The sequence below is a fragment of the Equus quagga genome, chromosome 20 (genome assembly GCF_021613505.1).
Source record: "Equus quagga isolate Etosha38 chromosome 20, UCLA_HA_Equagga_1.0, whole genome shotgun sequence".
In the NCBI taxonomy this organism is placed as follows: Eukaryota; Metazoa; Chordata; class Mammalia; order Perissodactyla; family Equidae; genus Equus; species Equus quagga.
In genome coordinates, this window is record NC_060286.1 from 205,570 (window position 1) to 223,090 (window position 17,521).

A 17,521-nucleotide genomic window follows, 5' to 3' on the forward strand; every position below is an offset into this window, starting at 1 on the left:
CATTCTATAAGGCAAATTAAGCAAAACAATTTTCTCTACCCTTGACCCCATTTCCAATTCCCAAGGGACAACTACTTTCAACTCTTTTCTTGTTTATTTTGGTATTTACCTCCAAGTCCCTAAATGATATTCTTATACTCTTATTTCCTGGTACTTTTTCTTAAGTGTTACTATTATCTATTGATGTCCCCATGGAAGACGATAAATTATCTCTCTTTTCCGAAACACACTTGAGAAACGCACACACTTCTATCCCCTCAACTCTCCCAATATAATTCGAATTTTTATTAGCTCAAGAGTCAGTATTTACATTGTTATGATTCAGTAAATACTATCTACAAAGGAGCCATACAGTGCAAAATGAATGCTTTTCCTTTTTTTGAACAACTTTTTTCACTACAGTAATAACTATCTTTTTTTATTTTTGTTTAGATTTCTTCCTAATTTATTCCTAAATTCTTCCACAATTGTCTAACCCTCTCAGTACTTCCAACGTATCATGTATCCTATCAATTCCCTTTTCTTCAAGACACTCCTGCAGAGCCTTCTGATTTGCTCCAATATGGACTATTACTACTTGACCTGCTGGACCACTTTCATTACAGGAACTCACTTTATCGTCATCCTGGGATTCTCTTATTCTCTCTCTTGTGTTAGGGTCCTTTGCCCTGTTACCCACATCTTCTCAACTGATTTGCTCCATTGCTCCCATTCTCTAGCACCTTCCTGTGAGAGGATATATGGAATACTCATTTTTTGTGACCTTGTACTTCTGAAAGTGTCTTTACTATACTTTCGTAACTAATTATAGTTGTCTTCATATAGAGTTCTAGGTTCAAGTCATTTCCCCTGAGAATTTTGAAAGCATGCTCCATTTCTTCAGTTTTCAGGTCTGTAATTGAAAAGTCCAATGCCATGCTGATTCTTGATCCATTAACTACAAACTCTTTTTTTCTTTCTGGAAGATTTTAGAATAGCGTTTGTTTCCAATTTTTCTGAAATTTCAAAATGAAATGCTTTGGTGTGGCTCTACACTCATGCACTATGCTAGGACTCAATGGGCCCTTTCAATTTGGAAGCACAAATCCTTCAGTTCTGGGAAATGTTCTTAAAATATTCTTAAAGATTCCTTCCTTTTTCCTATTTTATTTTCCCTTTTCTTCTCACTGCCATTTCCAGGCAGTTATCTTCCCTGTCCCCATCTAATTTCCTAGCACTTGAATCACATGTCATCAGATTATTCCACTCACCACTCTATCTTGTTGGAGTCATCTAAACCCTGGCAAGGGTCACTCCCCATCATTCACAATGAAAAATTTAGCTTCTGTCACACTGTCACTCTCTGCAATACTACTCCTATCCTAATCCTTGGTGATTTTATTATCCCCATTGATGATCCTTTGAAAATTCTACCCTCTAAGTCCTTGGTCTTCTCTAGAGATTCCAACGATGTCTCTTCAACCCTATCTTAACCCTAACTTCAACCCACTGCTATGGTCCCACTCCAGGCCTTGTAATTACCAATTACTGCAAACCCCTCCAAAATCTCAATGTCTGGCATCTTCCCCAGACACACACCCATTCATCTCCAGGTCACTCTGTCTAGTATGTAACTCTAACCCCCTAGGACCTACAATCTTACCACTTGTCACTGTCCTTCACCTCTCTCCAGTCCTCTCTTCCTTTTTAACCCAGTTTAAATTCCATGGTCAATCTTTCTAATCACTCCCATCTGCCTAAAACATAATCCAAGTTAAATCAAATACTCTGCTTATTCTGTACTTACACTCACAAAAGCAAACATGGCTGAAGGTAAAAGTGAACAAAAACCTGCTGGCATCATCCTGCTAATGGTCTCACTTTAGATTACTGACATCAACTATTATTGCTGCCGAGCAAGCATTCTTTATTTCCAGGCCTCCTAAACAACTATTTTGTCTCTTCTCTCCTCAACTATCTGATGACTTTACTTCTATTTCATTGAGAAAACAGATCCAATTTTAAAAAATCAAAAAAAACTTCCACAAGCTCCCAGCATCATATCTATCTGCCCACATTCTTAAATTGATGCCCATACTCTCTATCTTCCCTCCTATCATCACGGATGAGTTTTCTGTGCTCCCAGCAGAGAACCACCCTTCCCCTTGCTCACTAGGTTCCATCTCCTCTTGTCTAAAAGATGTTGCTCCAGTAACTCTCCCCTTTCTCCTACATGATGCATTTTCCCCTTTCTATTAGATCTTTTTCACCAACATACAAATATGCTTCTTAGAAAATTTTTCACTTGATCCCACATACTCTTCCAGCCACTGCCCCATTTTTCTCCCTCCCTTAACAGCAAAACTTCTCAAATGAGTCTGTTTTCAGTCTCCAGTTGCTCTCTACCTCTTCTCTTATACCCTATCAGGCATTCATTTACCTTCTCATCCTGCAAAACTTGCAGCTTGCCAAGGTCCCCAATAACCTCCATATTGCTAAGTATAATGGCCAATTGGCAGTTCTTATCTTAATTAACCTTTCAGCATCATCTGACACAATTGTTGCTATCTCTTCCTTAAAATCCTGTCTTCACTTTGCTTACAGGGCACTCCTACCACATAGACCTTCCTTCTGCCTTCTTTCCTGGCTCCTCCTCACCTCACTGACCTATTAAGTGTTGAAATATCTAACGAGTTCAGTCATCTTTTTTCCACCTAGCCTCACTCCCTGTGTGATCTCCTCTGGTCTCACAGCTTTATCTCCCAAATTTATACCTCTAGTCTGTGTCCCCAAATCAAATGCAGACTAGTAACATGCAACTACCTTGTTGATATCTCTACTTGGATGTCTAATGGGTATTTTGTAAGTAAAACATCCAAAAGTGAATTCCAGAACTTCCTCTCCAAACTATTTCCAGTCTTTCCCTCTGCAATTTCTCTCTCATTCCACATCCAAAATGTCAGCAAATTCAGTTGGTCCTATGTCCAAAATACTGCTAACATTCAAATTTATCACCTCCTCCATTGTGAACACCCTGGTCTAAGCCACCCACCATCATCTCTTGCCTGCATTATTGCAGTAACTTCCTAATTTTCTGCCTTAGTCTACCATTGCTCCTCCCAATCTATTCCAAACACAGAAGTCAGATTGATCCTGTTAAAATATAAAGCAGAGAGTCCGGCTCTGCTCTGGCAGAGTGAGCCCTCTATACCTCATCCCTCTCACTGATTACAACTACAGTCTCTGGACAAAATACAATCACTTGAGGGCCCTGAAAAGTAAACAGAAACAGGCTGATTGTGGAGAATTATTTTACAAGTGTTATTAAATTCAGTGGCACGCTGTGTAACCCTCAAGTTTTATGTTTATAAAAATTGAGATTTCCAATAAATTTTATTTCATAGAGCATATGCAATTTTTAAAATGTCTTTAACAACATTTTATATTAACATGGTCAAGTTATTACCATTAACAAATAAAAGTCCTGAAAGCATAACTATAATTTGTTCATAAAATGTTTAGAAACTTCTTTAGGACAAAATTACACATTAATTCTCAAGGTGATGTCATCAAAATTAGACTTTTTTTTAAAAATCAAGAAAAGTACGTCATAAACAGCAAATACCAATATAAAAAAGAAAGCCAGTCAGTCAACAACATTTACCAAATACTATAAACTACTGTGCCAGATATTAGGAGTACTGTAAGGTAATAAAAATAGCTAACATTTTCAGAGCACCTACTATACAACAGGAACCATTTTCATTTTTCACACTCTTTTGGTCATCATATTAATACCAAGAGACAGGTACAATTATTTTCACCATCTTAGTGACTAGAAAACTAAGGCTAAGTAAGTTGTCCAAGACCACACTATAAATAATTGGTAGGGCAAGGAGTCTAACTTTGGCAGTCGGGCTCCAGAGTTCTCATTCAACTCCCATACTATGTTGCCCGTTTAAAGAAAGAAAAAGAAAACATAAAGAAGCTTTAAATTTATTTTAAAGTATTAAGACTGTGGTCAAAATACACTCAAGTCCTTCAACATAGTCACACAGGTACCGAGGCACAGCAAAGACTAAAGTAAAAGTCAATAATACCTGGCGTTCCAACGGCTCTGACGTATGAGAATGCAATGTCTGCTTTTCCTTTCAGAGCATTTTCCATGTTCTGAAGGTCTTCCAGGGTGGTAATATATTTTACTTCATTAAAAAGAAGGGCACTGAAATAAACAGACATTCAATTAGTAGAAAAATCTGAAACATATATATACTTGTTGAGTAAGTTAAAGAACCTAATCAAAAAAGAAATTTAATTCTTTTGAACAAGTCATCAGTAGTTAAGAACCTAAACATTTTAATACTGAATTAAAATCACTCGCTAAATCCTTAGTCTGTCCCTGAGAACATCAACCAGGGACAGTTGTGAGAAATAGTGCTCATTCTTCATCACGACATCTCAACATATGTAAACCATATTCGCCAACGTCCTAGTCTGGCCGAATAATCCCTCTTACAGATCCCTCAGCCTTGAACACAGGTGAGCCCTCACACGGCTGAATTTCTTTAGGAGTTTAGGCTTCTTTCCATGGCCTAAGAGCCCCACATGACCTAGACCTTGACTCCTTCTCCTGCCTCATTTTGTTCTACTGCCCCTCGTGCCTACCATACCTTAGGCACATCTCAAGGCCTTGGCACACACAATTCTCTATGCTGAAAGCTATTCCCTCTGCTCCTTCTCAGACACGTGGTATCGGCTTAAACATCACTGCCTCAGAGAAGCCTTCCCTGTTAGTCCCATGTAAGTAGGTCTGTAGTACCTTCCTCTTCCATGTCATACTATTTAACTCCTTCATAGTACTTATCACAATTTATATTTATTTATTTATTTACTTGTTTATCTCTGCCTCTCTCTTTAAACTGTTACCTTCTTGAGGCAGGGACCATTCATATTTTAACATTATATCTGTAATAACTTAGAACAGAGCCTAGTGTGCTGTAAGTAAGCAATAAATATGTGTTAAATGAATGAAAGAAAAAATACGACAGAATTATTTATTCCCATTCTTCATTTGAAGAAATGCAAGTTCAAAACACTGAAGAGCTTATTAACTTAAAAACACATTTCCTAAATCAAAGATCAAGGAACAGAACACAAAGTAAGTCTTCTCACACCTAGTTCAGTGATCTTTCTACCTTACCATAATTCTTGTAAATCATCTTTCAATGTGTAAATCACACTAATTAACTATATTTCTTCATCCAAAAGAATCTCTTATTTAAATTTTCCATTTCTATATAAATTCTCTATCCCTAATAACTTATTCCACTTAATCTGGAATGTGTATGTGTGTGTGTGTGTGTATTTTTGTTAGGCTAAACTCTAAGGATTTTTGAAAGTTGTTCCAAGTCCATATACTTAAGCAAAGGTTTACTCAACTATCTCCAATAAATTAGTCAAGCCTAGTTTCTTCTTACAGAAAATATGGCACTTCCCACTAATACAGCAGTTCTCAAACTTTTTGGGCTCAGGATCCCTTTATACCCTTAAAAATTATTGAGTTTCTCAGAGGGCTTTTGTTTATGCAGGTTACAAATAGTTGCTAAAATATAAATTAAATTTGGAATTTTAAAATATTTTATTTTTAAATAATAAACACCACTGCATGTTAATATAAATAACACTTTATTTTTAAAAATCTAAATTTCCCAAAACAACTATTTTCTAATGGAAAATAAATTTTCCAAAACAGAAGAAAATTTAGTGAGAAGAATGGCACTGTTTTGCCTTTTTGCTAATCTCTTTAATACTGGACTAAACAGAAGACAGCTAGATTTTCATATTTGCTTCTGCATTCAATCTATTGTGACATCACACAACATATCACGTAGCCTCTAGAAACTGCATTAATGAGAGAATAAAAGTGAAAAAAGGTAAATAATGTCTTATTATTAAAATATTGTGACTTTGTGGATACCCTGAAACCACTGCCCTCAATTACACTAGCTTAAATATTTACCTATTCATTACAGATTTCTTCAACTTTTAAAGAAAAATGTAAAACTGGATCTTCTATAATTCCCAGGGTTCTTGTTTGGTTTTTCATAGCAATATTTACTGAGCAGTACTCGCAATTTGCTAGATATTTTCACGTTCTCATTTAAATCCTCAGTGATATTCTTGGAATATTCTTTATTTCACACACACAAACATATACACACACAGAGGAAACAGTCTGAGGGATTAAGAAACCTGCTCCAGATTGTACTGGTAGTCACTGGTAGAGCTGAGATACAAATCCAGGTCTTCTGACACTAAGGCCAGAACTTTCTAAACTATGTTATTACTGACCACTTATAAATGGGAAACCAGGTGGAAAGGGAGGCAACTAACAAATGACAAAGGCGTCTCAGTGGCAATCTGGGCTACTGGACGCTTATTTGGCTAACAAGTCCAGAATTACCCGAGTTACCTCAAAGCCGTCGGGAGGTACCGTTTAGTGAACAGAATGGGACCTCACGTAAAGTCTAGGCTTGGAAATTGCATGCACCCATTCATTTTTATTGCTCTAGCAGCTCTAATCTATTTGCTTCAAAAATCAAATCTTGGAAGAGAAATCTCCCTAAGCTTTTTTTCCTCAATAAAGACAGGCAAATATAAATTAATAAATGCCAACATTTTGGGGGCACTCAAACATGTTAGGCATAGAACTAAGCACTTTAGAAGAGCAGCAATTTTATCAGTTTTGAGACTGCCCAGCTCTGAACTCATCTCTTTTGCTTTGGAAATTCCCAGTTTTCTAAATCTTCCTGGTGGACAGAGCCCAAGTCCCCTCAGAAAAGCTAATAATATCGTAAACTTGCTTTCCCAGGCTCTCTGCTGCAAAGCATGGCTATGTGACCCTGAAATTCTGGACCACAAGCTAGTGATAGAAAGGATCAGGGACAATGCAGAATTATTTTGAGAAGCAGTAGCAGCAACAGCCAGCTTCAAAGGCAGCAGTGACAACAGTGACTGACAGCCCCAGTGCAGGTGACACAAGCGTGGCATCCAACGCTCAGCAGTAATGCAGCAGTGCCCCTCAACTAGCTCTGTGTCATGATTTTGACTGTAATTCAGAACTGCTCGAACTGTGAGTCCAGTTCTCCAGCCCTTCTAGTGGGCCTGAGGTTTCCTCTATCTGCTCCAAACCCCTTTCTGCTTCAGTCAGTCAGACCCAGATTCTGGGGCTTATAACTAAGAACGCTCAGCAACGCACTCTGTCTCATTTAATTTTCAGGGCAACCATCTGAGACCAGTACTATCATTAACTCCATTTTACAGATAAGGTCATGGGGCTCAGAGAGGTTATCTTGCCTAGTGACCCAAAGCTCAGTAAGTAGTCATTAGGTAATAATAACCTAAAGCAATGACATTCATAAGCTAATGATCTCTGTGATTTTTCCCAGCGGCTCCCTAACTCTAATATATTTTCTAACATTAATTTCCAGAGCACAGAGACATCTAGGAATCTCTAGGATCCACTCCACAAGCCCGTACTCCTTCATTCTAGTTCCAAAGAGGAGAAACACTAACAGAAATAGGTGAAAGGAAAAGCCTTTCTTGGGATTTTCTTGCTTTAATGACAGGGTAATACAGTCTGGGGCTGCTCTGACTGGGGAGCCCTTCCTGCCCCAGAAAGGCTGCTTTTTTCCCTGGCATGCTTCTCCCGAGACTCTCCTATTACAACCATTAGGCAGACAAATATATGGCCAAGAACTGAGTAAGTGTCAGAGAAAAAAGAAATGAAGAGTCTACTTAACCCTGCTTTTAGAGTAGCAGGCCATTCACACTTTTTGTCAGAAAAAAAGACTATTTTTATAATATATTTCTGTCATTATTCAAATTCTAAAAAATAAAAAGGAAATGTTACCTTCTATTTTGCCATATCAAAATCCATAGGACAAAAAAATAAAAAAGAGGAGGGTGAGGGAGGAGAGAGAACACAAGGAGGGAGATAGACAAATCACTTTTACCTAAAATAATTATACCATGACTGGACAGAACCATGTATAAAATGAAACATGCCAGAGTATTTTATTAAGCACTTTCTAAATTAATGCAGTTAAAAAATCCCAGATAGACTCCACCTCTGAAATGTCAATTAAGAGTACAAGCAATAGGAGCTGGCCCGGTGGCACACGTGCATCACCTGACAAGTGGTTAAGTTCGTACATTCCACTTCGGCAGCCCGGGTTCACCAGTTCGGATCCTGGGTGCACACCTACACACCACTTGTCAAGCCATGCTGTGGCAGGCGTCCCACATACAAAGTAGAGGAAGATGGGCACATGTTAGCTCAGGGCCAGGCTTCCTCAGCAAAATAGGAAGACTGGCGGCAAATGTTAGCTCAGGGCTAATATTCCTCAAAAAAAAAAAAAAAAAGAGTACAAGTAATAACAAAGTTCACCAACATCAGTCTTAGTCTTTTTGTCATATTGTATATTCTCCTACTAGTTTATTTCTTATAAAACTCTTATGACCAGAAACAATCTTATTGGGCTTATAACATAAGAAGATTTCTGCTCCTCCCATTCTTAACCACCAAAAAGTGAAGCTTCCAAATTCATTCATCCACCAATCCAGTATTTTTTGAGCACCTAATATATGTCATGCACAGTGCTATGCAGTGGTAGAAGGACTCTGTATAAAAGAGTACAGTTTGGGGATATAACCATTAGTACCAACTAAAATAGAGCTGGGAGGAACTCAAATCCAAGATAGGTAATTTTTATTACAAAAGCCCAGTAAAAAGTATGTCACTATCAAACAGGAACCCACTTGACAACAATGTGTAAGAATAAGTCTGATACAGATAAAAGAATGACCAATAGGCTCAACATCTACTAAGAAAGGACCAGCATGGACACAGTTCGGGAGTTTTAGAGGAAGACACCTCTAAGAGTAGCTTTCCCCAGAGGTTCTACAGTAACACCATCTAAAGACCCAAAACCGAGGCTCTGCGATAATGTGTTAAACAATAAAATATTAGCAGAAATTATAATAGTTGAAAATAATTCCCATAATAATATTTGAAGTCCACATTATTATGAGTAGTATGTTAATTTAAAGGGAAAGAGAGTTGGGCAGATGGCGGCGTAAGAGGGCTCTGAATTCACTTCCTCCGATGGACACAACAAATTTAAAACCACTCTTGGAACTGTTACCCCTGAGAGAGAAGTGAAAACTGGATTAAAAAAACTCCCACAACAAGGGACAGTCTGACTGAGGGGAAGAGGCAGAAATTCCTTTCTGGAGAAAAAAATGCCACCTTCTGGCTGCAGCACTTCACAGCCGGCCAGGAGCATTCCTAAGGTATGCAGCCCTCCCTGAGGAGCAGGGGACCTGAGCAGGGGAACATTACCACAATAAGCAGCTTCAGGACACAGCACAACAGAGACAAGTGTCATAATATCTGGTTTTACTGGCTACTAACTACAACGAGGAATACCCTCAGAAAAGCTATTGGACATAAGGAAGAAAAAAAGCCTGATCTTAAAAGGACCACACACAAATTCACCCGTTTCAGAAAGCAAACTAAAATCACCAGAAAGAAAGGTACAGAGTCCTTTGGTGAAAAAGACTCACTCGATAGGCTCTGGGTGCATCTTGGCAAGAGTTGAGAACCTCTCCAGGTTAGGACCATATCCCCAGGGACTGAGACATTAGCATCAGCCATTATTGTGACCGAGGACAGGTCACACTGGCAAACATCATTGGAGTTCTTCCCCTGGCCTGTTAGCACAGGGGTATGCCTCACCCACTAGAGCGCTGATTTAATCCAGCTCAGCCAAGGCAGGCAGCACACCCTAGGGACTGGTGCCACCCAAGAGCAAGCCCCCAGGCCAACTTGTGGGTCCACACAGACAGGGTGCATGGGACCTCTGCAGCAGGGTGAGTGGATCCACCTCTGTAGGGCAGGGCATGCACAAGGGGTGGGCCTGCACTGGCAGAGTGTGTAGGGCCTGTGCAGTGGGGTGACTGGGTTCACTTCAGGGGTCAGGGCATGTGTACAGGGCAGTACTGTGTTTATGGGGTGTGTTGGCCTGTGGATGGAGGGGCCTGTCAGCTGGAAGAGATTTTTTGCTTCTCAAACAGTGACATAGGAGATTGGCCCCACCTTCCAACACCTGAAACACCTGTGTGCTGCCACACCTGGCGCCAGCAACACCCAGCTGCACTGCTGAAAGAGCTGACAGCAGCTTTGCAGGGTGGAGGCCTACAGCAATTGTGAGCCCCTGAACCTAGCAACCAGCAACACTGGGAAGCCTACTCACTTAACAGAAAAACTGCAATAGGAATGTGCTATTCAACTTTGCAGCCAACCGTTCTGGGGTTCCCCATGCCTGATAAGGTGACTGAAGGGACCACAGCAGCTACACTCAGCTGAGAACTACAGCCAGCTGGCCACGGGGACAGCCTAGCCTTCCAGGCACCTGCAGCAAGAGCAACCCTGACACAACAGAAGGACACACGTATCCCACACAGGAGTCAATCCCAGAACAACTGGAACTGGTGACAAGAGGGAAGCACACTGCTGGGCCTCAGAAGGCATCTCTTACATAAATCCAACTCTCCAAGATCAAGAGACATAGCTAATCTACCTAATACATAGATATAAACACAGAGAAAGAGGCAAAATGAGGACACAAAGGAATATGTTCCAAATAAGAGAACAGGCTAAATCTTCAGAAAAAGAACTAAATGAAATAGAAATAAACAATCTACCTGATAAAGAGTAGAAACTAATAGTCATAAGGATGCTCACTGATCTTGGGAGAAGAAGGGATGAATTCAGTGAGAACTTTAGGAAAGAACTGGAAAATATAAAATAGAACCAATCAGAAATGAAGAATACAATAATGGAAATAAAAATTCACTAGAGGGACTAAATAGCAGAGTAGATGATACAGAAGAATGGATCAGTGAGTTGGATGAAAGACTAGAGGAAATCACCCAAGCTGAATAGATAAAAGAAAAAACAATTAAAAAGAGCAAGAACAATTAAAGGGACCACTGGGACAACATCAAGCGCGCTAAGATCCATACTATAGGTGTCCCAGAAGGAGAAGAGAGAGACAAAGGGGCAGAGAATTTATTTGAACAAACAACAGCTGAAAACTTTCCTCACCTAAGTCACAAAACAGACATCCAGGTACAGGTAGCACAGGGAGCACCAAACAAGATAAACCCAAAGAGGCCCACACCAAGACACATTATAATTAAAATGTCAAGAGTTAAAGATAAAGACAGAATCCCAAAAGCTGCAAGAGAAAGGCAACAAGTTACATACAAAGGAAAACTCATAAGGCTATCACAGCTGACTTCTCAGCAGAAACCCTACAGGCTAGAAGGGAGTGGCATGATATATTTAAAGTGTGAAAGGAAAAAAGCTATGGCCAAGAATACTCTACCCAGCAAGGTTATCATTCAGAATGGAAGGAGAGAGAAAGAGTTCCCCAGACAAGGAAAAACTAAAGGAGTTTATTATCAATAAACCAGCCTGACAAGAAATGCTAAAGAGACTTATTTAAGTGGAAAAGAAAAGGCCACAAATAGGAATAAGAAAATTATCAAACAACAACAACAACAACAAATAAAGGCAAATATACAGTAAAGGTAGCAGATCAACCACCTATGAAGATAATAAGAAGGTCAAAAGACAAAAGCACTAAAATTATCTCTTTCAACAATAAGAGGGTAAGGGATACACACACACAAAAAAAGAGGTTAGATAGGATATCAAAAACATAAAATAGGAGGAGGAGAGTAAAAGGGTAGAGCTTTTAGAAAGAGGTCAAACTTGGGGCTGGCCCCGTGGCCAAGTGGTTAAGTTCGCGCGCTCCGCTGCAGGCAGCCCAGTGTTTCATTGGTTCGAATCCTGGGTGCGGACATAGCACTGCTCATCACACCAAGCTGAGGCAGCGTCCCACACACCACAACTAGAAGGACCCACTACGAAGAATATACAACTATGTACCGGGGGGCTTTGGGGAGAAAAAGGAAAAAATAAAATCTTTAATTAAAAAAAAAAAAGAAAGAGGTCAAACTAAAGAGACCACCAACTTAATAAAGATTTCTATATACATAGGTTATTATATATGAACCTCACAGTAATCACAAAAGAGCTAGCCACTAATAAATACACAAAAAATTAACAGAAAGAAACGCAAACATAATATTAAAGAAAGCCATCAAACCAGAAGGGAAGAGAGCAAGAGAAGAAAAGTACATAGAAGAAGTACTAAAACACCCAGAAAAAAAAAAAATACCAAAGTGGTAACAAGTACATACTTATCAATAGCTACTTTAAATGTCAATGGACTAAAGGCTTCATCAAAAGGCAGAGGGTATGGGGTCGGCCCCGTGGCCAAGTGGTTAAGTTCACGCACTCCGCTTCAGAGGCCCAGGGTTTCGCCAGTTCGGATCCTGGGCACAGACATGACACCGCTCATCAAGTCGTGCTGAGGCAGTGTCCCACATGCCACAACTGGAAGGGCCCACAACTAAAGATACACAACTTTGTACCAGGGGGGTTTGGGAGAAAAAGGAAAAATAAATCTTAAAAAAAAAAAAAAAGGCAGAGGGTGGTTGATTGGATAAAAAAATAAAACCCACATTTATGCTGCATACAAGAGGCACACTTTGGACCTAAAGACACTCACAAATTGAAATTGAAGAGATGGAAAAAGATACTCCACGTAAATGTCAATGAAAAGAAAGCTGGGGTAGCAATACTTACATCAGACAGAACAGACTATTTTTTTGGTGAGCAAGATTGGCCCTGACCTAACATCTGTTGCCAATCTTCCTCTTCTAGCTTGAGGAAGACTGTCCATGAGCTAACATCTGTGCCAATTTTCATTTATTTTGTATGTGGGATGTGGCCACACCTGGCTTGATGAGTGGTGTGTAGGTCCGAACTTAGGATCTGAACCAACGAACCCTGGGCCACCAAAGTGGAGAATGTAAACTGAACCACTATGCCATGGGCCAGCCCCCAAAACAGACTTTAAAACAAAAACTGTAACAAGAGACAAAGAGGAGCACTATATAATAACAAAGGGAACAATCCAATAAGAGGATATAACATTTGTGAATATCTATGCACCCAACATAAGAGCACCTAAATATATAAAGCAATTATTTACAGACATAAAAAGTGAAATATACAGTAACACAATAATAATAGGGGACTTTAACTTACACCAATGGATAGATCATCCAAACAGAATATCAACAAGGAAACAATGGCCTTAAATGACACATTAGACCAGATGGACTTAGTATGTATACAGAACATTCCTTCCAAAAATGGCAGAATATTCTTTTCAAATGCACATGGAACATTCTCCAGGATAGATCACATATTAGGCCACAAAACAAGTCTCAATAAATTTAAGAAGATTCAAATAATACCAAGCATCTTTTCTGACCACAACGGTATGAAACCAGAAATCAACTAGAGGAAGAAAATTGGAAACGCCACAAATATGTGGAGATTAAACAAAATGCTACTGAACAATAGGGTCAACAAAGAAATCAAAGGAAAAAATCAAAAAATACCTGGATACAAATGAAAACAAAAATATGACATGCCAAAGTTTATGGGATACAGCAAAAGCAGCTCTAGAGAGAAGTTTATTGCAATTCAGGCTTACTCAACAAACAAGAAAAATCTCAAATAAACTATCTAACAGTACACCTAAAGGAGCTACAAAAAGAAGAACAAACCTCAAAATCAGTAGAAGGAAATAATAAAAATCAGGGCAGAAATAAACAAAATAGAGACTAAAAAAATAGGAAAAATTAACGAAACAAAGAGCTGGGTCTTTGAAAAGATAAACAAAATTGACAAACCTTTAAAAAAAGGGAGAAGGTTCAAATCAAATCAGAAATGAAAGAGGAGAAATTACAATGGACACCTCAAAAATACAAAAGATTATAAGAGAACACAATGAAAAGCTATTCACCAACAAATTGGTTAATCTAGAAGAAATAGATAAATTGTTAGAATCATACAACCTTCCAAAACTGAATCAAGAAGAAATAGAAAATCTGAATAGACCAATCACCAGTAAGAAGATCAAAACAGTAATCAAAAATGTCCCAAAAAATAAAACTCTAGGACCAGACAGCTTCCCTGGTAAATTCTACCAAACATTCAAAGAAGACTTAACAAATTCCTCCAAAAAACTGGAGAGGAGGGGAAGCTTCCTAACTCATTCTATGAAGTCAACATTACACTGATACCAACACCAGACAAGGACAACACAAGAAAATTACACACCAATATCCACTGATGAACATTGATGCAAAAATCCTCAACAAAATTCTAGCAAATCAAATACAACAATACATTAAAAAGATCATAAACCATGATCAAGTGGGATTTATTCCAGGGATGCAGGGATGGTTCGACATTCACAAATCAATCAGTGTGATACACCATATTAACAAAACGAAGAATGAAAGCAACACAATCATCTCAATAGATGCAGAGAAAGGATTTGACAAGATCCAACATCCATTTATGATAAAAACTCTCAATAAAATGGGTATAGAAGGAAAGTATCTAAACATAATAAAGGCCATATGTGACACACACACAGCTAAAATCACACTCAACAGAGAAAAACTGAAAGCTATCCCTCTAAGAACAGGAACCGGACAAGAATGCCACCTTTTACCACTCTTATTTAACATAGTACTGCAAGTCCTAGCCAGAACAATCAGGACAGAAAAAGAAATAAAAGGGATCCAAATTGGAAAGGAAGAGGTGAAACTGTCACTATTTGCAGATGACATGATTTTATATATAGAAAACTAAAGAATCCACCAAAAAACTTTTAGAAGTAATAAATGAATATGGTAAAGTTGTAGGATACTAAATCAACATACAAAAATCAGTTGCGTTTCTATATACTAACAATGAAGCAGCAGAGAGAGAAATTAAGAATACAATCCTATTGGGGCTGGCCCCGTGGCCGAGTGGTTAAGTTCGCGCGCTCCGCTGCAGGCGGCCCAGTGTTTCGTTGGTTCGAATCCTGGGCGCGGACATGGCACTGCTCATCAAACCACGCTGAGGCAGCGTCCCACATACCACAACTAGAAGAACCCACAACAAAGAATATACAGCTATGTACCGGGGGCTTTGGGGAGAAAAAGGAGAAAATAAAATCTTTAAAAAAAAAAAAAAGAATACAATCCTATTTACAACTGCAACAAAAAGAATAAAATATCTAGGAATAAATTTAACCAAAGAGGTAAACGACTTGTACACTGAAAACTATACAACATGGTTGAAAGAAATTGAAAAAGACACAAAGAAATAGAAAGATATTCCGTGTTCTCAGGCTGGAAGAATTAACATAGTTAAAACATCCATATTTCCTAATGCAATCTGCAGATTCAATGCAATCCCTATCAAAGTTACAACAACATTTTTCACAGAAATAGAACAAAGAATCCTAAAATATATATGGAACAACAAAGACCCTGAACAGCGAAAAGAATCTTGAGAAAAAAGAGCAAAGCTGGAAGCATCAGACTCCCTGACTTCAAAATATACTACAAAGCTGTAGTAATCAAAACAGCATGGTACTGACAGAAAAACAGACACGCAGATCAATGGAACAGAATCAAGAGCCCAGAAATAAACCCCCGCATCCCTGGACAGCTAATTTTCAACAAGGGAGCCAAGAATACACAATGGAGAAAGAAAAGTCTCCTCAACAAATAGTGGTGGGAAAACTGGACCGTCACCTGCAAAAGAATGGAAGTAGACCATCATCTTGCACCATACACAAAAATTAACTCAACATGGACTAAAGATTTGAATATAAGATCTGAAACCATAAAAATTCTAGAATAAAAGATAGGCAGTATGCTCTTCGACATCAGTCTTAGCAGCATATTTTCAAGTACCATGTCTGATCAGGCAAGGAAAAAATATACAAATGGGACTACATCAAACTAAAAAGCTTCTCCACAGCAAAGGAAACCATCAATAAAACGAAAAGACAACCTAACAATTGGGAGAAGAGATTTGCAAACCATGTATCTGATAAGTGGTTAATATCCAAACTATACAAAGAACTCATACATCTCAACAACAAAACAACTAACAATCCAGTTAAAAAATGGCAAAAGATCTCAACATACATTTTTCAAAGAAGATATACAGATGGCCAACAGGCACATGAAAAGATGTTTAACATCACTAATTATTAGGGAAATGCAAATCAAAACTACAGTGAGATATCACCTTACATTCATTCAGAATGGCTATAATTAACAAGACAAGAAATAATAAGTGTTGGAGACGATGTGGAGAGAATGAGACCCTTATACACTGCTAGTGGGAGTGCAAACTGATGAAGTCACTATGGAAAACAGTATGGAGATTCCTTAAAAAACTAAATAGGACTACCATACGATCCAGCTATCCCACTGCTGGGTGTTTATCCAAAGAACACGAAAAGAGGAATGCGTAAAGATACCTGCACCCCATGTTCATTGTGGCATTATTCACAAAAGCCAAGACTTGGAAGCGACCTAGATGCCCACTAAGGGACAAATGGATAGAGAAGATGTGGTATATATACACAAGGAAATACTACTCAGCCATAAAAAAAGATGAAATCTTGCCATTTGTGACAATATGGATGGACCTGAGGGTATTATGCCCAGTGACATAAGTCAGAGGGAGGAAGTCAAATATTGTATGATCTCATTCATAAATAGAAGATAAAAACAACAACAAACAAATGCATAGGGACAGAGATCGGATTGGTGGTTACCAGGAGGGAAGGTGGGAAGGAGGAGGGCAAAATGAGGTGAGATTCGCACATGTGTGTGGTATGAGGGTAAACTTCCTCTTTAGGTGGTGAACATGATGGAATCTCCAAAGAAATCAGACTCTAATGATGTACACCTGAAATTTATATAAAGTTATAAACCAATATTACCTCAATAAAATAACTAAATAAGAATAAAGGGAAAGATACCTTCCATTTTTGACAAAATATCGTCACAAGAATATCAAGTAGCACATCTTAATGAAGAGTTATTGAGATTTCATTGTTTCTTACGGTACTGGACGATCTTTCCTTTTTGCATCATTTGACACTTTTTAGGAGTCAACAATGACTAGAAGAATGGCCTTTGTTAGCAACTGCTGCCTGATGGCAAATATCCTCAGCAACTGTCACAGCATACTCTCACATGAACTCACTTGTGTTAGCACTGTCTGTGAAACAGAACCACAGGTAGACATCTGAATTTGGATTGCTTTTTTCCTTAATTGCAAAATGAGGCTTCCTCCATTTATACAGAAAAGAGCAACTAACATTTGTAGAGCGCTGGGTAAAATCCACAACACATTTTCACATGCATTATCTTATTTGATCTTCACGATAATCTCATTAGGCTGCAATTTTAACATTTAAAGATGAGGAAAATTAGCAATCAGAAAAGATAAATTGCACAGATCACATGATTG

At 38.6% G+C, this 17,521-nt stretch overlaps 1 protein-coding gene across 6 annotated transcripts in view; it reads right to left on the minus strand.

The window, feature by feature from the left end:
* Positions 1-17,521, minus strand: part of TXNDC16 (thioredoxin domain containing 16) — a 124,036-nt gene that overhangs the window by 83,374 nt on the left and 23,141 nt on the right. For all 6 annotated transcript variants that reach the window (XM_046647794.1, XM_046647792.1, XM_046647793.1 and 3 more), the window contains one exon: positions 4,080-4,201. In XM_046647794.1, the coding sequence (XP_046503750.1) occupies positions 4,080-4,201 (122 nt within the window). The remainder of the gene's footprint in view (positions 1-4,079; positions 4,202-17,521) is intronic.